Genomic DNA, 18,605 nt, shown 5'->3' with positions numbered 1-18,605 from the left:
GGGGGGGTGGGGTATGCAGATAGTAGGCTACAAGATAGAGGGATTCCCACCCTACAGTAGCTGGTAGAAGCAGCATGGTTTTGGTGGGTGGAACCTCAGGTTGAGAACACCCAGGAATCCTCATCTCTTGTCCACCTTTGGCTTGCCATGTGACCTTGGCCAAACCCCTGGCTTTCGTTGTACCTCAGTTTCCCTGCTTTCTGATTGGGGTGGACAAGTAGGCACAAAGAAGACTCCTCCCCGGGAATTGGATGTAGAGATGTAAAGTGACAACCAGGAAGTGCGGTATCTTGAAGGCTTGGCTAGGTTTAGATCCCACCCCCTCCCCCTACTTCGGTCTACCGGACTTTGTTCTGTTGTGTTATTTGGGACTGGTGCTGCTTCTTAACCCGAGGGGGTTTCGAAGCTTTAGCTTGATGGTAATGTTTAGCCTGAGGGGCTGCACAGCATTGACCTTCAAAGGTGCTTCTTGTGGTCTGGGCCCCAACCTGATCATAGGAGAGAAACTGATCCTGTGCTGGCTGGGATGGCATCTTTTCTTGTCATTGAGGGGCCTGAGTTCCTGGTGTCTACTTTAGGAATTTTTCTGGAGGGAAGAGCCACTTGTAGGCGAATGCCAGGATGAGCTCTAGTGGTTAGATAGGCTTGTTCTAGCAAGTTCTCTTGGCCTCCACTCCTTTCTGATGTGGGGGACTGGGGTCATGAATTGAGGAGTGGGAGCACAGGGGAGAACCAGAGACTTCTTTACTTTTCCTAATTGCTATTAGTCAGAGACTAGAAAAAGGTAGCAGTGGGGTACAGCCTAATGTGGCGTCATATGGAGGAGGCTTCACTGGCACTGACTGCTCCCTTCACCCCTGGTCCCCTCCATCAGGAGGAGTTTCTGGGTTTCCACTCAGATGAAGATGTGGCCCCCAGTTCCCTGCGCTCTGCGCTTCGGTCCCAGCAAGGTGAGTGAGGGGCAGAGACTTTTTCCTAACCCTCTAGAAAACTATCTCTATAACCTGTCCCAGTTACCTATTAGCTCCAGTTCCCACTCCCTCATCCATTGGATGCAGCCTTATCCTTCTCCATACACAACCACTCTCCCCACAGGTGGAACCCCCAGAGGCCGGGGCCGAAAACACAGGAAAACCCCCCCTCCACCTCCCCGCCCAGTCGAAGCAGTCCTTCCCCCCCAGAAGGCTCCGTCCCGGAGACGGGGTGAGACTGGCAAAGAACGGATGGTGCAGGTACTGGCTGAGCTGCTTCAGAGGGCCCAGGCCCCCCCAAGCCCCCGGGTCCGTGTCTCTGAATCTCCCACCCCTCGTCGGCCTCGAGGCCGGCCACCGGGCTCTTGTAAGAAGAAGAAGCTGCCAGCAGTGGTAGCAGCAACATCAACTCCTAAGCCAGCACTCCCTGTAGTGCCAGGAAATCGACGAGCTGGGGCGTGGAGATGTCGAGAGGCCCCAGGTGCTGGCTCTGGGAGCCACAAAAGAGGGGAATCAGGTCGAGGAGGCCGAGGAGGTAGGGGCCGTGGCCGGGGAAGGCTCCCTCTCCTGCTCAAGTTCGTCTCCAAGGCCAAAAAGATGAAGATGGGACAGTTGACCTTGGGACCCGAGCCAGGACGGGGTAGAGGCCGTCGAAGGGGGGGACGTCGGGGGGCCCCTCCAGGTAGAATTGGGGCTAGCCGAGAAGGCGGGCAACATCAGAAGTGGCAGCAGCAAGAAGAAGAAGAAAAAGATGTAGAAGAAGAAAAGGTGACCAAGGAAGAGGAAGAAAAACCACCTTCACCACCACCTCCTCTACCTCCTCCACCTCCCCCATCTTCGCCTCCCCCTCCCCCACCTCCACCTCCTCCACCCCCTCCAGCCCCTGAGGAAGAAGGAGATGCACCGCCTCCCATGGCCACAGCTACTAGATCCCGAAAAAGAGGCCGGCCCCCCCTGACCCCTACCCAGCGAGCTGAACGGGAGGCAGCCCGAGCAGGACCGGAGGGTGGTTCCCCTCCTACCCCTGTCCCCCCTGCAGGGCCTTCTGAAGAGAGTCCCACAGCACCCCCCAAGGGGACCACTTTCCTGAAAAACATCCGCCAGTTTATCATGCCTGTGGTGAGCGCCCGATCTTCCCGTCTCATCAAGACCCCTCGACGGTTCATGGATGAAGAGGCCCCCCGACCCCCAAGGACTGAGGCCTCACCCCCTCCCCGGCCACCTGTGGAAGTCTCTCCACCAGCCCCCCAGGAACCAGCTCCAGCTCCACCCCTTATCCCTACCCCTACTCCAACCCCTACCCCTTCTCCACCTCCCCGATCACCAACACCCCCACCAGCCCCTCTTCCTGAAAAGAGACGTTCTATTCTGAGGGAGCCCACATTCCGATGGACTTCACTGAGTTTGGAGCTAGCCCCACCTCCACCTCCAGCTCCTCCACCAGCCCCACCCCCAGCACCCATGACCCCATCCCGGAGACCCCTTCTGCTTCGAGCTCCCCAATTCACTCCCAGTGAAGCCCACCTGAAGATCTATGAATCTGTGCTAGCCACACCTCTCCCTGGGCCCCCTGATCCCCCTGAGCCAGAGCCTCCCCCAGCTGATGAACCCATTTTGGAGCCTGAGGCCCGGACAGGTAGTCGAACCAATCACCTCAGCTTGCCCTGTTTCACCGCTTCAGCAACCACACCCACTAAGGCTGAGGGGCCACAAGGCCCACTGGTCCCCAGCAATGGGCAGCAGCAGCCACCACCGCAGCCACCTCCTCCCCCTGAGGAGCCAAGCCTTTGTGCCCGAGGGACAATTTCACTTCCACTCTCTGGAGTAGAAGAGAAGATGTTCAGTCTTCTCAAGAAGGCTAAAGTACAGCTGTTTAAGATTGATCAGCAACAGCACCAGCAGAAGGTGGCGCCCCCAACTCTGGTGAGAATGGTGTTTTCCTGTTTCCTTCCAGCCAGCCAGGGTCCACTCATTCCCTTGTCTCCATCTCTCCTGCCTGTTCTTCCCTCTCAGATTCCATTCTTAACCCTACTTCAGAGTTTCAAGTCTCTTGTTACACGCAAGTCTTTTTGGCCCATTCTCCCCAGCTGCTGTTGCCTCATCCCCATCTTTGCTCACTTTTCAACCCCTGATCCCATCTCTTTTACCCCAGCCAAGTCCTGGAATGAAGGCAGAAGAGACTGTTCGGACCCTCAAGCCAAGCCCTGACAGAGGGGCTGTCAAGTCTGAGGATGAGTTTCTGGAAGCCAAGAAGGAGAGACCCCCGGTATGCAATAACAGAGGGACTGACTCCCAGTGAAGGAGGGAGAGAAAACACTCCATCCCTGACTTGGGGGTGTGAGGGTGGGGCACAAGAGAAAGCTGATTGGAAAAGCGAGGAAAGCAATCAGCTTATCTTTTGCTTACTCTTCTAGGGTCCTGAGTCACCAGTACAGGGCCCTCGAATCAAGCATGTTTGTCGTCATGCTGCCGTGGCGTTGGGCCAGGCCCGAGCCATGGTACCTGAAGATGTCCCTCGACTCAGTGCCCTGCCTCTTCGGGAGCGACATGACCTTGCTGCTGATGGTGAGGGTGCTGGGGGTCCAAATGTCAGAAAAGAAAACCCTGATGTTGGGGAACAGATTTTTCTGGTGCTGATCCCACTTGTTCCTACAACAGATACTTCATCGGCATCTGAGACTGAAGGCCTCCCATCACGGTCCCGAAGGACAAAAGCAGAACCAGCGGGCCTTGGTGGGAGCTCAGGCTCCACGGGGACTGGGGGGGCCCTGCCACATGCCCCGAGACGTTCTCTGCCCTCCCACCAAGGCAAGAAGATGCGGATGGCTCGATGTGGGCGCTGCAGGGGCTGCCTTCGGCTGCAAGACTGTGGGTCCTGTGTCAATTGCCTGGACAAACCCAAGTTTGGAGGCCCAAACACCAAAAAACAGTGCTGTGTGTGAGTTATTCTAGGGCTACTCTTGTCTTCCTTGTGAGTTATCCTGGGTCCCTCCCAGTGCTGCTTGTGAGTGCCCCCCACCCCCATGCCCTTCAACATTTTGTGAATTACTTGAGGTCCCTACTCCCACCCTTTCTGCCCAAGTGGGGCCTGAGGCGTCTTAGCACCTCGAATCCAGTCCTTGTCCTGTGGGACAACTGGGATGGAATTCCAATCTCATTATATTTATCATTATTCTGAACACTAGAGTTAACATCCCAAAAGGTTGCCCTCCCCCTTCTCCACCAGACCTTTAGTCCCTCCCCCAGTGATGGGCCACTCCCCTTCCCAGGTACCGCAAGTGTGATAAGATTGAGGCCAGAAAGATGGAACGGCTGGCTAAGAAAGGTAATGTCATCCTACTAGAAAGGCTTTGCCTGCCCCTCTCCCCAAAGAAATAAAGCCCCCAAACACTAGCCCACTTTTAGGCTGAGGTGTGACTAAGGGAGCTGGGTGGGGACGAGGCCACATTATTCTTTTCCTTCTCTCTACCCCCTGCCCCAGCTCCATTTCTTCTCCATCCTTCCTATTTCACTCTCTTGCACCTATCTTGTTCCCACATTCCTTCCATTGCCTGCTTCCCACTTATTCCCTTCTACTTCATTTCTGCCTTACTTGATCAACCGCTTTCTATGTCCTGTTCCCCCCCCCCCCATACTTGTGCTTCTTATCCTCCACACCATTATCCCCCTGTCCTCACAGGCCGCACAATGGTGAAGACACTGTTACCCTGGGATTCAGATGAATCCCTGGAAGCCTCTCCTGGGCCTCCCAGCTCACGTCGGGGGTCAGGAGGTGGGGGGCCCCGGGAGGAGGCAGTGGCCCCGCCTGGGTCTGAAGAGCAGGATCCCCTCCTGCAGCGCAAGTCAGCCCGTCGCTGTGTCAAACAGCGGCCTTCCTATGATATTTTTGAAGACTCAGATGATTCAGACCCAGGTGTCCCCCCAGCTTCCCGCCGCCGTGCCCCTCGAGAAAATGGTGAGGGCCAGTTACTGCTGTCCATACTGGTTTCCCCTAGCTCCCTGACCTATAATGGGTGAACCTTTTTCTGGGCTCTTAATAGGGAAGAGGACTTCTTATTTATTACGTTCTGGGGCCTAGTGGGTCACAGATAATGCCAGACTTTATGACAAGCCTCAGTTGTGTTCCTCTGGGAATAAGGACTATAAGATCTCAGATAACTAGGTTTCCCTGGTTACCTGGGGAGGGCATAAGGTCTTAGGGGAAAGGAACAGACTGGGTGAGGGGCAGATCTCATTATTCCTTCCCTTAACCAGAGTTGCCCCTGCTGGAGCCTGAGGAGCAGAGCCGGCCCAGGAAGGCCACTTTGCAGCCTGTGGTGCAGCTTAAGGCTCGGAGGCGCCTAGAAAAGGTCAGCCTCATCTCCCATCGTGCCATGGGAATGAGCAAGGGTTTGCTGGGGGCCCCTCTTTGCCCAGTTCTAGGGAAAGCGAAGGGGATTGGAGCAGGCAGTGAGGCAGGATAGCCCCTCCCCTCAGAAAGCTTAATCTGTAGCTGGGGAAATACTGTGTATGGTTATGTGCCCAAGTGAATGTTATGGATTGGGACAAGAGAACTTTCGTTGAATGAGCAAATGAACGAAAGTGTGAGGGGGATCTTGAGCTGGGCCCTGAAGAAAGTATAGAACTTGGGTAAGAGGAGGGAGGGGCTCAGCAGAGCATCGAAGCCACTGTAGTTTGGGAGCACAGTGGTCCAAGGGAGGGCTTGGAGCCTGCTCCTCTAAGAAGTCTTTTAGGGCAACAGTGGAGCTTAGGTTGGAAAAAGAGGGTGCGGCCAGGATCCCCTCCCCCCCACCCTGGCTGTCCTTGCCTTGCCTCCAGGCCCATCTCCCTCCCACCCCCTCCCCAGGACACTTCTGCCCCTGGACCCTTTGCCTCCTTCCCCAATGGCTGGACTGGAAAGCAGAAATCCCCTGACGGTATCCACCGAGTCCGTGTGGATTTCAAGGTATATCAGGCACTGTGGTTTTGGTGAGGGCTTGAGAAGTGGGTGTCCAATTGGGAGTCAGACTGCTGAGGGATAGAGGGACACAAGTGCCAACCTTCTATTTTAAATGTACGCAAAATCATTTTGGAATGAGAAGCTCGAGGTAGCAGTGGTATGTCTCTTAAGCAGAATACTTGTGGTGTGAGGAGTTGAGATGGGGGAACTAATTCTGATGTGGAGGAGCTACAGCTATTGAAGATGAAGGCGAGAGGAAATAGGTCTCTCTCCCCCTTCTGACTTTAATCATCCCTTCCTCCTTCCAGGAGGACTGTGACCTGGAAAATGTCTGGCTGATGGGTGGTCTGAGCGTGCTCACTTCTGTGCCTGGGGGTCCTCCCCTCGTGTGTCTGCTCTGTGCCAGCAAAGGCTTACATGAGGTCTGAGACCACCCTGCCCCCTATAACAACCACTGTGCCCTCCCAGTCGTGCACTCGCTTGTGCCTTTTGCTGCCCTTTTCTCAGTCCCCCAGAGCCCCCCATTCCTAAGTATACCCTAATTCTTTAGCCTTCTACAGCAACAGTAGCATCACCTTTCTCTCCCCAGCTGGTGTTTTGCCAGGTGTGCTGTGACCCCTTCCACCCCTTCTGCTTAGAGGAGGCAGAGCGGCCCCTCCCTCAGCACCATGACAGCTGGTGCTGCCGCCGATGCAAGTTCTGCCACGTTTGTGGGCGGAAGGGCCGCAGCACTAAGGTTCGAGAGTTGGGCCTTTGGGGTGGGGGTGGGGGGTTGATGGCCAGGGCACAGGATTGTGACTTTCTCTCTCATCTTAAACCGTGATAGCACCTCTTGGAATGTGAACGCTGCCGCCATGCCTACCACCCTGCCTGTTTGGGGCCCAGTTACCCAACTCGGGCCACACGTAAAAGGCGCCACTGGGTAAGAGATTCTGGCCCAGCCATCCCTCTGCTCCAGCCTCATCTGTTACCCTCAAGTCTTTTTGACTCTACCTTTCAGCTAACCTAAAACTTTGCACATCTCCCTGACCTCCCACTCTTGTCCTGTCCTTCTAGATCTGCTCAGCCTGTGTTCGGTGTAAAAGCTGTGGAGCAGCTCCTGGGAAGAACTGGGACAGCGAGTGGTCAGGAGAGTGTAGTCTTTGCCCTGGCTGTACCCAGCTTTATGAGAAAGGTAGAGAGCCTCTGGAGGTGGGGTCTGGGCAGTCTCCATAGTAGTTGCAGCAGAATCTTTTAAGGAGAGCAGTAGAGTGTGGGTAGAGGAGCCCACAGTTGAAGGAGGGGTGGGGCCTGGGTGGTAGGTCCCACCCTGCTCTGAGAAAGGTACAAACCTTGGGGGATGGGTAGAGATGAGCTCCTCTGGGAGTAGAGACTCTTCAGGAGGACCCAGAGCTCGTGGAGAGAGAGGGTCCCTGCTGAACCCCCCATCTCTTCCCACAGGAAACTTTTGCCCAATTTGTACACGCTGCTATGAGGACAATGACTATGAGAGCAAGATGATGCAGTGTGCCCAGTGTGACCATTGGGTGCATGCCAAGTGCGAGGGCCTCTCAGGTGGGTGGGGGGACCACCCTGGACCCCAGCCCTGCTCTCTCTGATGGGCCCCAGTCCCCTTCCCCTTCAGGGTGAGTGGACTCTACATCCCACGAGCTCCCTGGGCACAACTCCCCCAGCCTCCAGTGTCTTACTCTTGAGGGCTGCTGGGAGCTGCAGTCTCACAGCCTTTCACTGACCGCTTTCATCCTTATTCCTGCCCGTTTTCAGATGAGGGCTACGAGATTTTGTCTGGGCTGCCAGACTCGGTGCTATATACATGTGGGCCATGTGCTGGGACAGCCCCTCCTCGATGGAGAGAAGCCCTGGACGGGGCTCTCCGGGGGGGACTGCACCAGGTACTCCAAGGGTTACTGAGTGCCAAGGTGACTGGACCTCTGCTACAGTGCACCCAGGTATGGAGGAGGGCCTCTCGGGGAGAGGGAAGAGGACTCTTAAAGGGAGGTGCTCACTTCCTGTACTGTTGCAGTGTGGACAGGATGGGGAGCAGCTGCACCGAGGACCCTGTGACCTCCGAGCAGTGAGCCAGCTCTTTGAAGATGGACACTATAGCTCTGTGGTATGGGCTGGTGGGCCTGCACTGATTGGGCTTGGGGTGGTTGAGCATTCAAGGAGGGCCCTTCTCTAACAGCCCCCCACCCCTTTATAGCACAGCTTCATGGAGGATGTGGTCGGTATCCTGATGAGGCATATGGAGGAAGGGGAGGCCCCTGAGCGCCGTGCTGTCGGGCAGGCCAAGGGGCTCTTACTGAAGGTAAGACTGTAGCCTGGGAAAAGAGTTCTCCATTTCTCTTCCAGCCACCTTACTGACCCCCCTCTCCTCTTCTCCTGTGTCTCCTTTCCCTAGCTACTAGAGTCTGCCTTTGGTTGGTTTGATGCCCATGATCCCAAGTATTGGAGACGGAGTACCCGGTTGCCCAAGTAAGCAGGGCTTTGAGACCCAGGGGGTGAGGAACCTGGCAGGAGAATTTTCACTCTAGTCCTGGGGCAGCTGAGTTCCCTCAGTGACTGTTTTCCCTGCTTTCTGCAGTGGAGTACTGCCCAATGCAGTTCTGCCCCCATCTGCGGATCATATCTATGCCCAGTGGAGACAGCAAGAATCTGAGAGCCCAGTCTCTGGCCAGCCCCCTGGCGGAGGTGCCATTCCAGGTAGAGAAGAGACCTCTGGAGGTGGTTAGAGGTTTAGTGCCTAAGCTGTACAGGGTTGAGGAGGGGGTGAGGCCAGGATGCTGCAGCCTTGGCCCTGATAGCATTCTTCACTTCATAGCTACACAGGCAAAGGAGCTAGCCTTGGATCCCCATCTCGAGGACCCACGCCAGTGTGCCCTCTGCCTCAAGTGTGGAGATGCTGACTCGAAGGTAAAAGAGGCAGCCTTGGGGATGGGCAGCACTCACTCCCTAATCCCATACCAGGTGCAGCCCCCCCTGGCATCCTCCCCTTTCCCCTCCCACTTTATGAGCCTCTTCCCCCACCTTCCCCCAGGAGGCTGGACGGCTCTTATACATTGGACAGAATGAGTGGACACACGTCAATTGTGCCATCTGGTCAGCAGAAGTGTTTGAGGAGAATGATGGCTCCCTCAAGAACGTTCATGCAGCTGTAGCCCGAGGCCGGCAGATGGTGAGAGGCTAGGAACCAGTTAGACTTTGGGACCTGCCACCAACTGGGGCCAGGCCATTCAGTGTTTCTGAGCCTTCCTCCTTGTCTGGAAAATGAGAGAAATACCTATAGGTCCTGTTTCATAGGGTTATTGCAAGATTTAAAACGAAGGCATGTAATCTGCTTTGCAAATCTCAGAATGCTCTATGACTTAGCTGTTATCTTGGGGCTCGGGGGTTCTAATCCTTTCAGGAGAGGTTTGTGGGGGAAAGGATTGGGATTAGAGCGGTTACCTTTGGTGGTGTGAATTGTCCATGAACCCCGGTCTCCCTTCTCAGAGGTGTGAACTCTGCCTGAAGCCTGGGGCCACTGTGGGCTGCTGCTTGTCCTCTTGCCTTAGCAATTTCCACTTCATGTGTGCCCGCGCCAGCTGCTGCATCTTCCAGGATGACAAGAAGGTTTTTTGCCAAAAACACACGGACCTCCTGGATGGCAAGGTGGGGCTGTGGCCTTCAGGGTAGGGGCAAATCCTCTAGATCCCTCTTTCTTGCCCTCTTTAAGTCACCCCTTCATTGTCTCTTATGTCACTCCCTCATATGGTACAATGCTGTGCTGAGGTCCCCCCCATTGTGAAGCCCAGAGACTCTCCTGCCAACACTCTGTGTCTGTGAAACCTCTGCTTGTCATGCCCCTGTGGGCCATTGACTTTACTGACACACTTCCACTCCCCCACCCCTAGGAGATTGTGACTCCTGATGGCTTTCATGTTCTCCGCCGGGTCTATGTTGACTTTGAGGGCATCAGTTTCAAGCGAAAGTTTCTGACAGGATTAGAGCCAGATGCCATCAATGTGCTCATTGGTGAGACACCCTCCCCCTCTCCTTCCTTCCCCAACTCCTGCATGGTCACTGGTGAGACTCCCCTCGTCCACCCTTTGCCCAAGAGTCTTGTCTTTGTCTTGCTCTTCCTCCTCACAGGCTCTATCCGAATCGATTCCTTGGGGACGCTGTCTGACCTGTCTGACTGCGAGGGAAGACTCTTTCCTATTGGCTACCAGTGAGAGGCCCTTCCTTATATGCTGGGTGTGGGGGAAGGGAGACACGGTGACCTGGTGCTAAGCTTTCCTGAGCTCGCTCTTCTGTCTCTCAGGTGCTCACGGCTATACTGGAGCACAGTGGATGCCCGTCGGCGCTGCTGGTATCGGTGCCGGATCCTAGAGTATCGACCCCGGGGCCCTCGGGAGGAGCCTGCTCACACAGGGGCAGCGGAGGAGAATCGGACCATTGTGCACAGCCCTGTCCCTGCTTCAGGTACGTCCTGCTGCTGCCTTGTAGGAACTGTCTTGCTCCCTTATGGATGGCAGTTCTACTCCGCTTGGCATCTTAGCTCTGTATTAGCTGCTGTGGTAGGAAGACGAGTGTGGGAAGCCATGTTTTTTGCCTTTGGCGGTCTGGTGTTAGAGGCAACAATGATGTGCCCTCACAATTGCTGAGCTTATTCATGAGAAGGAGAGGACCTGGAGAGAAGGGGAGCTGGGTATGTCAAGGAAAGCTTTCCTCAGGTGGGGCTTGAGCTGGATCTTGGAGGCTGGGGGTAGGACAGAGAGACTGGACAAAGCCAAGGCAGAGAGCTGGCACTGTCCATAGCAGCCAAAGGTGACCTGGTGGGAATTGGAAAGGGTAGGGGATGGGCCAGGCTGTCCAAGGCCCTGAATGCCAGATTTGGGTATTTAGCTGGGGTTTGAGTGGCTTAGTAAGAAGCCTGGATTTTCATTGAGCCAGAAGAGGGTGTGGTGGCAGCAATGCCTTATTCCCTTAGAGTGATTAATACATCTCCCGTAATGCTAAAAGAGCAGAGGAGGAAGGATGGGTTGGGGGCCACGGCCTGACCAGAGCAGGTGATCGGTGGCTTTGCTGCTAAAAATGAGATGGACTAGAGAAAGACTGAGGCATAATTAGCAAAACGGAGAGAAGGGGGCAGAGGACACTGTCAGACCCCAGTGAGTGGAAGAGATCCGAAAGGTTGTTTTGGACACATGAGCTTGGGGAGGGGAACGTGTCTGCAGGAGCAGAGTGATTGGTTCTGAAGGTGCAGAATTGAAAGGTTACCTTGCATCTTCCACACCTGAAGTTCTTTTAGAGAAAAATGTGAGGAGAAAAGCTCCTGACCAAGTCTTGAGCCTGAGGGCATGCTGCCTGTGTTGGGGGAGTAGTGAGTGAAGTGGAAGGAAGCCAGGAGGAATCGGACCCTGAGATTGCTCCTGGGGGAGAAAGGATGGCTCCCAAGAGAGATGCAAAGGAGTGGACAGATAGGATGGGCTACCTTCATCCCCTCCCCCCTCCCCAACCCATTGTCTCTTTCTCTTCACCTAATGTTGTCTGTCGTGTTATTTCAGAGCTGCTTGGAGCTGAGTCCCCCCAACCAGGACCTGACACAGTTTCCCTGGGTCCTGAGCGCTGCTCCCCTGCCCAAAACACAGGCCCCTTACCCCCGCCTCCAGAGCAGAACATCACCCCTTCTCCGGTCCCCCGATCTGTCTCAGGGGCTAGAATCAAAGTGCCCAACTACTCACCTTCCCGAAGGCCCCTGGGAGGTGTCTCCTGCTGGCCACTCCCCTCCCCTGGTAAGTATGAACAAAGCAGCTGTTAGTGAGGGGCCTGGCTTGGGGGAGTCTGGAGACCGACAGGTCATTCGGGATGAAGAAAGAGGGAGAGCGAGCTGTATTGATGTTGGGGTTAGAACTTTGAGCCTGCTGTCTTCTCTTCCCTTACAGGAAGTCCATCATCTCTCTCTCACCACATCCCAACAGTTGGCGATCCCGACTTCCCAGCTCCCCCAAGACGTTCCCGCCGTCCCAGCCCCCTGGCTTCCCGGCTACCGCCACGATGGGCCTCTCCACCCTCCAGGCCCACTCCTCAGCTCAGGGTGCCCCCTCCTACCTCAGCCCTCGAGGCCCTCATGCCTACCTCAGGGGAGCTGGCTCCCCCTGGTCCAGCCTCCTCCCCACCCCCTCCTCCTGAGGACTTGGGCCCTGACTTTGAGGACATGGAGGTGGTGCCAGGGCTGAGTGCAGCTGACTTGGACTTTGCGGCTAGCCTGCTCGGGTCTGAACCCTTCCAGGAGGAGGAGATTGTGGCCGAGGGGGCTGGGGGCAGTAGCCGGGGGGGCCCTGGGGATAGTTCAGAGGAGGAGGCTGGCCCTGCTGCCCACTACATTCACTTCCCCCCCACTGTGGTGCCTGGGCCTGTCCTGCCACCTGGTCCCATACCTGGAACCCCCAGGATTGAACAGCTGGATGGAGTGGATGATGGCACGGACAGTGAAGCTGAGGCCGTCCAGCAGCCCCGGGGCCAGGAAGCCCCCCCTTCAGGGCCAGGGGTGGGTGGGGTAGGGGGTGGGGGGGGAGGAGGGGATGGGGCAAGGCCCCCTGAGGACCTTCCTTCAGAAATTGTGGAGTTTGTACTCAAGAACCTAGGTGGAGCTGGCGAGGGTGGGGCTGGTCCTGGTGAAGACCCCCCCCTCCCACCCCCTTCACTAGCTAATGGCAGCCAGGCCCCTCCAGCCCCGCTTCCCACCCCAACTGATCCCCCCCGGACGTTTGCCTGGCTTCCTGGGGCTCCTGGAGTTCGTGTGCTAAGCCTCAGTCCTGCCCCTGAACCCCCCAAAACTGCTGCCTCCAAGATCATTCTTGTTAACAAACTGGGGCAGGTGTTTGTGAAAATGGCAGGGGAGAGTGAGCCAGCCCCCCCTCTGCCAAAACGGCCTCCACCAACCCCTCCTACTGCCACCCCAGCCTGGGGTCTCACGCCTGGGCCCTTGCTGAGTGTGCTGCCTGTGGTGGGGGTGGTGCGCCCCCCACCTCCACCTCCCCCATCGCTGACCCTGGTGCTGAGCAGTGGGCCCCCCAGCCCCCCCCGCCCAGCCATCCGAGTCAAGAGGGTGTCGACCTTCGCTGGCCGCAGCCCCTCAGCACCCCCCCCAAACAAGGCCCCCCGGCTGGATGGGGAGGGGGAGTCCCCCGAGAGTACCCTCCAATCATTGGGGGCCTTGGGCAGTGGGTGAGTGGTGACAGGGGCACAGAGGAACTTTGGGAGGGATGAGGGGGTGCGTTAAGGGATGGGGAGGGAGATGCTGCTAACATACGTGTAGGTCTTCAGGTCGCTGCGTTCCTTTTAACTAGACTGAGCAGAGTACGGATGAAAACACCAACTGTACGGGGAGTCCTCGACCTGGATGCTCCTGAGGAACCCAGTGGGGGAGAGAGTCCCACGTGAGTGACCTGCTCTCCTCTCAGGTGCCAAGAATCTTGACCTCTGCCTCTCCGTGCTCTGACCAGCCCCCTCCGCTTTCCGCAGGGCCCTTCCTGATCGGTCCCCATTGTTACCACTGCCAGACTGTGGCTTCCCCAAGGTCTCTGATGGCCCCCCGGACCTGCTGCTTGAGCCCCAGTGGCACCACTACTCAGGTCAGGCCCACATCCCTCTCTGCTTGGCTGGGGGTCAGGGGACAGGCAGCCACAGCCTTCTCACCGTTGTGCTTGGGAAGTGAGCCTTGGCCTCTAGGTGCCTGCCCAGGGGGCAGGAGCTGGCCTCCTGCAGGCTTCCTTGAAAGGAGTGGGTGAGGGATGATGGGAGCATCACAGCCTTGCTCCTGGAGGCTTTGGTTGGGCCTCTGTCCTGGGGGTAGTGAGGAGCTGTGGAAGGCATGTGAGGGACCGTGATGTGGTCAGAATGATGTCTGATTCGAAGTCCCTTCCTTACGGTGGTAGGTGAGGCATCCAGTTCAGAGGATGAGCCGCCGTCCCCTGAAGACAAGGAGAACCAGGGGCCCAGGCGGGCAGGGCCCCACCTGCGCTTTGAGATCAGCAGTGAAGATGGCTTCAGTGTGGAAGCTGAGAGCCTGGAGGGTGAGCTGGGTGGGGGTGAGGAGCACGGCGGGGGGGTGGGGGGGGAGCCAGGCAGGGCCGGGCCCTAGTGCTCATGATCCTGTCTCTGCAGGGGCGTGGCGGACCTTGATCGAAAAGGTCCAGGAGGCCCGGGGTCATGCCAGGCTCAGGCACCTCTCCTTCAGTGGTGAGCTGCGGTCAGGGTGGGACGGTGTGGCGTGGGGTGGAGGAGTCTACTAAGCTTCTGGGGAGGGGCAGGGGGGCAAAGGGAGCCCCTCATGACCCCAGGCCCTTGGCTCCTCCCAGGGATGAGCGGGGCCCGGCTCCTGGGGATCCACCACGATGCTGTGATCTTCCTGGCTGAGCAGCTGCCGGGGGCCCAGCGCTGCCACCACTACAAGTTCCGATACCACCAGCAGGGGGAGGGGCAGGAAGAGCCTCCGCTGAATCCCCACGGTGCCGCCCGGGCAGAAGTCTACCTCCGGTGAGCTGGGGGCCCCAGGGCTGGGGCTTTGAGGAGTGGGCTGCGGGGGGTTGGGAGGTGGCCTGAGATGACTCTGCCCTTGCCCCTCAGGAAATGCACCTTCGACATGTTCAACTTCTTGGCGTCCCAGCATCGGGTGCTGCCCGAGGGGGCCGCCTGTGACGAGGAGGAGGATGAGGTGCAGCTCAGGTCCACCCGGCGGGCCACCAGTCTGGAGCTGCCCATGGCCATGCGCTTCCGTCACCTTAAGAAGACATCCAAAGAGGCTGTGGGGGTCTACAGGTCGGCCATCCATGGCCGCGGCTTGTTTTGTAAACGCAACATCGATGCCGGGGAGATGGTCATCGAGTACTCGGGCATCGTCATCCGCTCAGTGCTCACAGACAAGCGGGAGAAGTACTACGACGGGAAGGTAGGTGGGGGCCGGGGCGGGGGGGCCGGGCGGGGGTGGGGGTCCTGATGAGCTCCTGCCCCTCCTCCCCAGGGCATCGGGTGCTACATGTTCCGCATGGATGACTTTGACGTGGTGGACGCCACCATGCATGGGAACGCTGCACGTTTCATCAACCACTCGTGTGAACCCAACTGCTTCTCGCGGGTGATCCATGTGGAGGGCCAGAAACACATCGTTATCTTCGCCCTGCGCCGCATCCTCCGCGGGGAGGAGCTCACCTACGACTACAAGTTCCCTATCGAGGATGCCAGCAACAAGCTTCCCTGCAACTGTGGGGCCAAGCGCTGCCGCCGCTTCCTCAACTGACCCCCCCAGCCCGAGCTAGGGGACCCCACCCACCTCCCCAAGTTCCGCACGTGTCCCCAGGGAGCCCTGCCTGCCCTCTTCCACTCGCCACCTGCCTGCAGGGTCCAGGATGTAGATATGTTGTACAAAGGTTTCTAAATCCCTTCTTTTCTATGCACTTTTTTTATTTAAAAGGTGGGGTCCCAGGGGGGACTCCCCCCCACAATAAAGTCTGTCAATGTTTGGATCCCCAGCCTCTGAATCTGTCTGGGGCTGAAGTCGGTTTTATTCCCACCCTCCCGCTGGACACATGAGAAGCCCGTGCTATGTGTGGGCCCTCCTCGCTTTGTGCGTCTGTAAAGTGAGGACCCAGCACTCATGTCCTGTGCTGGTGCCAGTGTGCTCCTGGAGAGATGCCCCTGCCCATTTTGTTCAGCAAACGGCCCACATCCCCCTAGTGAGGCTGCAGAGCCACAAGTGCAGAGACAGCATCATTTATTCCTTGTTACAATCACTGGCAGACCCGAGTATGGGGAGGGCATTGAGGGAGCAGGGTGGCTGCTGGCCTGGCGGCCTCACCCAAGCTTATGCAGCACACCCAGGGCATCGCCACGCCCAAGCTGGCTCAGGTGGTCAGCCAGCTGGCCCAGCTGGGCAGTGGGATCCCGAGCGGTCACCGTTTCCAGCAGAGCACGAAGTGGGGAGTGTGCTGGCCGCAGGGAGTAGGCAAAGGTGGCCCAGGAGGCTGGGAGGCCATAACGGGCAGCCAGGTGGCGTGTGGTTCCCCAGGCAGAGCCCCCAAGGGGCCCTGGCTCAGGGTCCAGCAGGACAATCAGCTCTTCCAGAACATCCAGCTCATCCAGAAGTCCGGAGAGGGGCTGGTGTGCCAAGTTGGGGGGCACTGGAAGGCAAGGGCATGACATCATGAAGGAAGTCCTGAGCCAGCCGTGCCCACCCCTATCCTCCCCAGGGACTCACCAGACCCCTCTGTTAGGGGGAAGAGCTTGCAGGCTTCCCCAGCTTCTGCTGCCTTCTCCTTGTTTTCAACCTTCCCCAATAATGTCTTCAAGGCTGCTGAAATAAGCAGGCCTCCCACCAGGAGGGCAGTGATGCCCAGCACATACCAGGCTGTGCTCCCTGCAAAGGCTGAAACAGACTTGTAGAATACAGGCTACCTATGAATGGGGGGGGGGGGGGGGGGGGGGGAGGCGGGCAGGACGCCTCGGAACGGGGTGCAGCACTTACATTTGGATGGCCAGGGCTTGAGGGAGGTAGGAGGCCCACTGGTTGGTCCCACACCTAGGGAGCTTGTTGAAGACTTCGTGGGTATTGTTACATTTTCTCGATGGCACTGACTCTTGGGGGGTATGGATTCCTTGTTTGGCAGAAAAGGATGATTGGGTTTGGGGAGGCAGGGTTACCTTAGTCACCCAGGCCCAGGTATCCCCACTCTAGCCAAGGGCTTACCTCAGGACAGTTGTTTCTGGATCGTCTTTGTCGGGTTGCTGGGGGTTGGGAAGGGGCCTGAGGATGGTCCAGACACGGACGGCACTGCTCAGCCCAGTCCCTGTTGCACAGCCCAGGTGGGCACCGAGCAAATGGGAATTCCAAGTGGTCCCCTCTGTCGCTGAGCCCACAATGCCGGGTGAACTCGTAATCTGACAGGAGGAGGGAGAGAAGGGGCACCTACGGTGTATGTAACACCCGGACCCCCTCGTCTGCCCACAAGCTCAGCCCCAGCCTCCCCCCGCGGCCCTCACCCGGGCAGTTGGGCGGTCCGAAGCGCTCTAGACACCGCCTGCAGCATCGCCGTTTCAGGTCCCAGAACTCCAGAAAGCCGCAGTACTTGGAGCCTGGGGTGATCCCCATGGCCCAGGGGAGGAGTGTGGCCCCCCAGAGCAGGTGGAGCCACATGGGGAAGGGCGGAGCCTGCGAGCAAGGTGGCTTTAGGCTAGGCGCTGTTAACCGCTACCCTCAGCAAGCTAACTTGGAGCTTCAGCAGAAAACCTCAGCGGAGTTTCCGCCTGCCCGCCACCCAGATGGTGGTTGTCCAGGCCCGAGGGATAAGACTAATCACCCATCCCCCACCAGGGGCCTGTGTTCTGTTCTTAAAGGTTTTTGCTTCCTGCCCTGCCCTCCTTTAACCCAGTCCCCCAAATCTAGTCTTCAGGATTCCCAGCCCTGTCTTCCTCAAGGACCCAGGGCTCCTAGCCCCACCCCCACCCCCCTCATCTCCCAACTGAAGCTCTGTCCCTTCCTGCCTCAAAGACCCAGGCAGTCAACCATGCCCAATCCTGTCCCCAGGAATCTATTTAGTCCCCTACCCTTCAGAAATCCAGAAATATCAATTCGTGCTTCCCCACCCCCACCCCAACATAGGAACCCCCCACCCCTCCACCCCATGGCACCTGCAGCTGGTCCTGTCGTCTTGTTCAGGGCCCCACTCCCTCCCTCAACTTCCCTTTCCGGGGAGAATTCGTCATCCACATTAGGGGGTGGGGTTGGGTTGGCCTGGGCTGGCATCCTGGTGACTTCTCCGAGCCTCAGTTTCTCTGCAAAATGAGGAGGTTGATCTAGATTCCTTCCAGCTAGATCTAAATCTTCGGGGAGCCTATGAGCACCTCAAAACTCTATTGGCATTTCCCATCCTCTCCTTCCTCATCCAGCTCAGCCCCTGCCCGCCAGCAGGATGCAGGCACCCCACCACTCCAAGTGCAAAGAGACTAAAGGACAGACATGAAACTTTATTGGGGGAAGAACGGGGAAGGTTCCTGCTCCTCCCGCGTCTCTTGAAGAGAAATGGCTGGAGACCTCTGGATCCCCAAAGTCTGAGTGTGGAAGAGAAGCAGAGAAGGGGAAGAGCACAGCAGTGAGCGTCCTGGGAAGGGAGAACAGGCGCCAGAGAGGGCACTCTCGGGGACCGGATCTGGGGCCTCAGAAGCGGCCGTGGCGGGGATCTGGTGATCGTCTCCGGTTCCTTTCTCGAGGGCGGTGTCCCCCTCCAGGTCTTGTGGGTGATGATCCCCTGAGGGAAAGGGGTCACACAGCTCAGGGGTCAAGCAGAGGCGATGGCAGCAGCCCTTCCCCCGTTCACATTCCTGCATTGTTCCCTTTTCCCTGCAGCCAGGTCAGGTTCTCTCCCTACCAAATACCTTCTTCTGGGGCCTCGGCCATATAGCTGCCTGCGCAGGTCCCGGGATATTGGCCGGAGATGCATGAAGTTGCAGAAACCACCCCGGGTACATTCACTGTGGCAACAGATGATGGGCAGGTGGAATCACAATCTAGACCCCACCCAATCTCCTCAACCCAGCCTAGCCTTGCCCGGGGGGACTCCCTTCCCCTCCAGCCTAGCCTTGCCCCTGGGGTCTCCCTTCCCCCCAACCCACCCCGCCAGCCGCTCCAAGTGCCACCACCGCTCCCGGGACCCTCC

At 57.7% G+C, this 18,605-nt stretch overlaps 2 protein-coding genes across 3 annotated transcripts in view; one reads left to right on the top strand and one right to left on the bottom strand.

The window, feature by feature from the left end:
• Window positions 1-15,425, top strand: part of KMT2B (lysine methyltransferase 2B) — a 16,116-nt gene extending 691 nt beyond the window's left edge. Inside the window, exons 2-35 of the mRNA XM_069078520.1 lie at window positions 875-950; window positions 1,096-2,894; window positions 3,124-3,237; window positions 3,386-3,536; window positions 3,630-3,909; window positions 4,241-4,296; window positions 4,651-4,926; window positions 5,226-5,320; window positions 5,818-5,916; window positions 6,219-6,332; window positions 6,500-6,646; window positions 6,737-6,832; window positions 6,967-7,084; window positions 7,351-7,464; window positions 7,675-7,859; window positions 7,934-8,023; window positions 8,114-8,218; window positions 8,312-8,385; window positions 8,495-8,613; window positions 8,732-8,823; window positions 8,948-9,085; window positions 9,403-9,561; window positions 9,804-9,924; window positions 10,042-10,120; window positions 10,214-10,374; window positions 11,460-11,687; window positions 11,838-13,122; window positions 13,245-13,334; window positions 13,420-13,529; window positions 13,833-13,970; window positions 14,062-14,136; window positions 14,256-14,433; window positions 14,524-14,845; window positions 14,918-15,425. Of these exons, the coding sequence (XP_068934621.1) occupies window positions 875-950; window positions 1,096-2,894; window positions 3,124-3,237; window positions 3,386-3,536; window positions 3,630-3,909; window positions 4,241-4,296; window positions 4,651-4,926; window positions 5,226-5,320; window positions 5,818-5,916; window positions 6,219-6,332; window positions 6,500-6,646; window positions 6,737-6,832; window positions 6,967-7,084; window positions 7,351-7,464; window positions 7,675-7,859; window positions 7,934-8,023; window positions 8,114-8,218; window positions 8,312-8,385; window positions 8,495-8,613; window positions 8,732-8,823; window positions 8,948-9,085; window positions 9,403-9,561; window positions 9,804-9,924; window positions 10,042-10,120; window positions 10,214-10,374; window positions 11,460-11,687; window positions 11,838-13,122; window positions 13,245-13,334; window positions 13,420-13,529; window positions 13,833-13,970; window positions 14,062-14,136; window positions 14,256-14,433; window positions 14,524-14,845; window positions 14,918-15,193 (7,560 nt within the window). The 3' untranslated portion in view covers window positions 15,194-15,425. The remainder of the gene's footprint in view (window positions 1-874; window positions 951-1,095; window positions 2,895-3,123; window positions 3,238-3,385; window positions 3,537-3,629; window positions 3,910-4,240; window positions 4,297-4,650; window positions 4,927-5,225; window positions 5,321-5,817; window positions 5,917-6,218; window positions 6,333-6,499; window positions 6,647-6,736; window positions 6,833-6,966; window positions 7,085-7,350; window positions 7,465-7,674; window positions 7,860-7,933; window positions 8,024-8,113; window positions 8,219-8,311; window positions 8,386-8,494; window positions 8,614-8,731; window positions 8,824-8,947; window positions 9,086-9,402; window positions 9,562-9,803; window positions 9,925-10,041; window positions 10,121-10,213; window positions 10,375-11,459; window positions 11,688-11,837; window positions 13,123-13,244; window positions 13,335-13,419; window positions 13,530-13,832; window positions 13,971-14,061; window positions 14,137-14,255; window positions 14,434-14,523; window positions 14,846-14,917) is intronic.
• Window positions 15,426-15,650: 225 nt separating this feature from the next.
• Window positions 15,651-18,595, bottom strand: IGFLR1 (IGF like family receptor 1). Of its 2 annotated transcripts, none has more exons than XM_069078610.1 (7): window positions 18,325-18,595; window positions 17,581-18,197; window positions 16,933-17,101; window positions 16,640-16,830; window positions 16,418-16,547; window positions 16,151-16,309; window positions 15,651-16,073 (listed from the first exon to the last, which is right to left on the bottom strand). In XM_069078610.1, exons 3-7 carry the CDS (start codon window positions 17,084-17,086, stop codon window positions 15,748-15,750), a joined length of 960 nt encoding a protein of 319 aa, XP_068934711.1. In that variant the 5' UTR covers window positions 17,087-17,101; window positions 17,581-18,197; window positions 18,325-18,595; the 3' UTR covers window positions 15,651-15,747. The 2 variants fall into 2 exon arrangements, with proteins under 2 accessions (XP_068934711.1, XP_068934710.1); XM_069078609.1 differs by having other exon boundaries at window positions 16,151-16,318; window positions 18,325-18,593.
• Between the last annotated feature and the right edge of the window lie 10 nt (window positions 18,596-18,605).

Source organism: Petaurus breviceps, unplaced genomic scaffold (genome assembly GCF_028583685.1).
Source record: "Petaurus breviceps papuanus isolate PSGF00001 unplaced genomic scaffold, PetGlider_PUasm1.0 91041, whole genome shotgun sequence".
NCBI lineage: Eukaryota > Metazoa > Chordata > Mammalia > Diprotodontia > Petauridae > Petaurus > Petaurus breviceps.
Note: the sequence above shows the minus strand (reverse complement) of the source record. Positions and strands in the feature narration are given on the sequence as shown.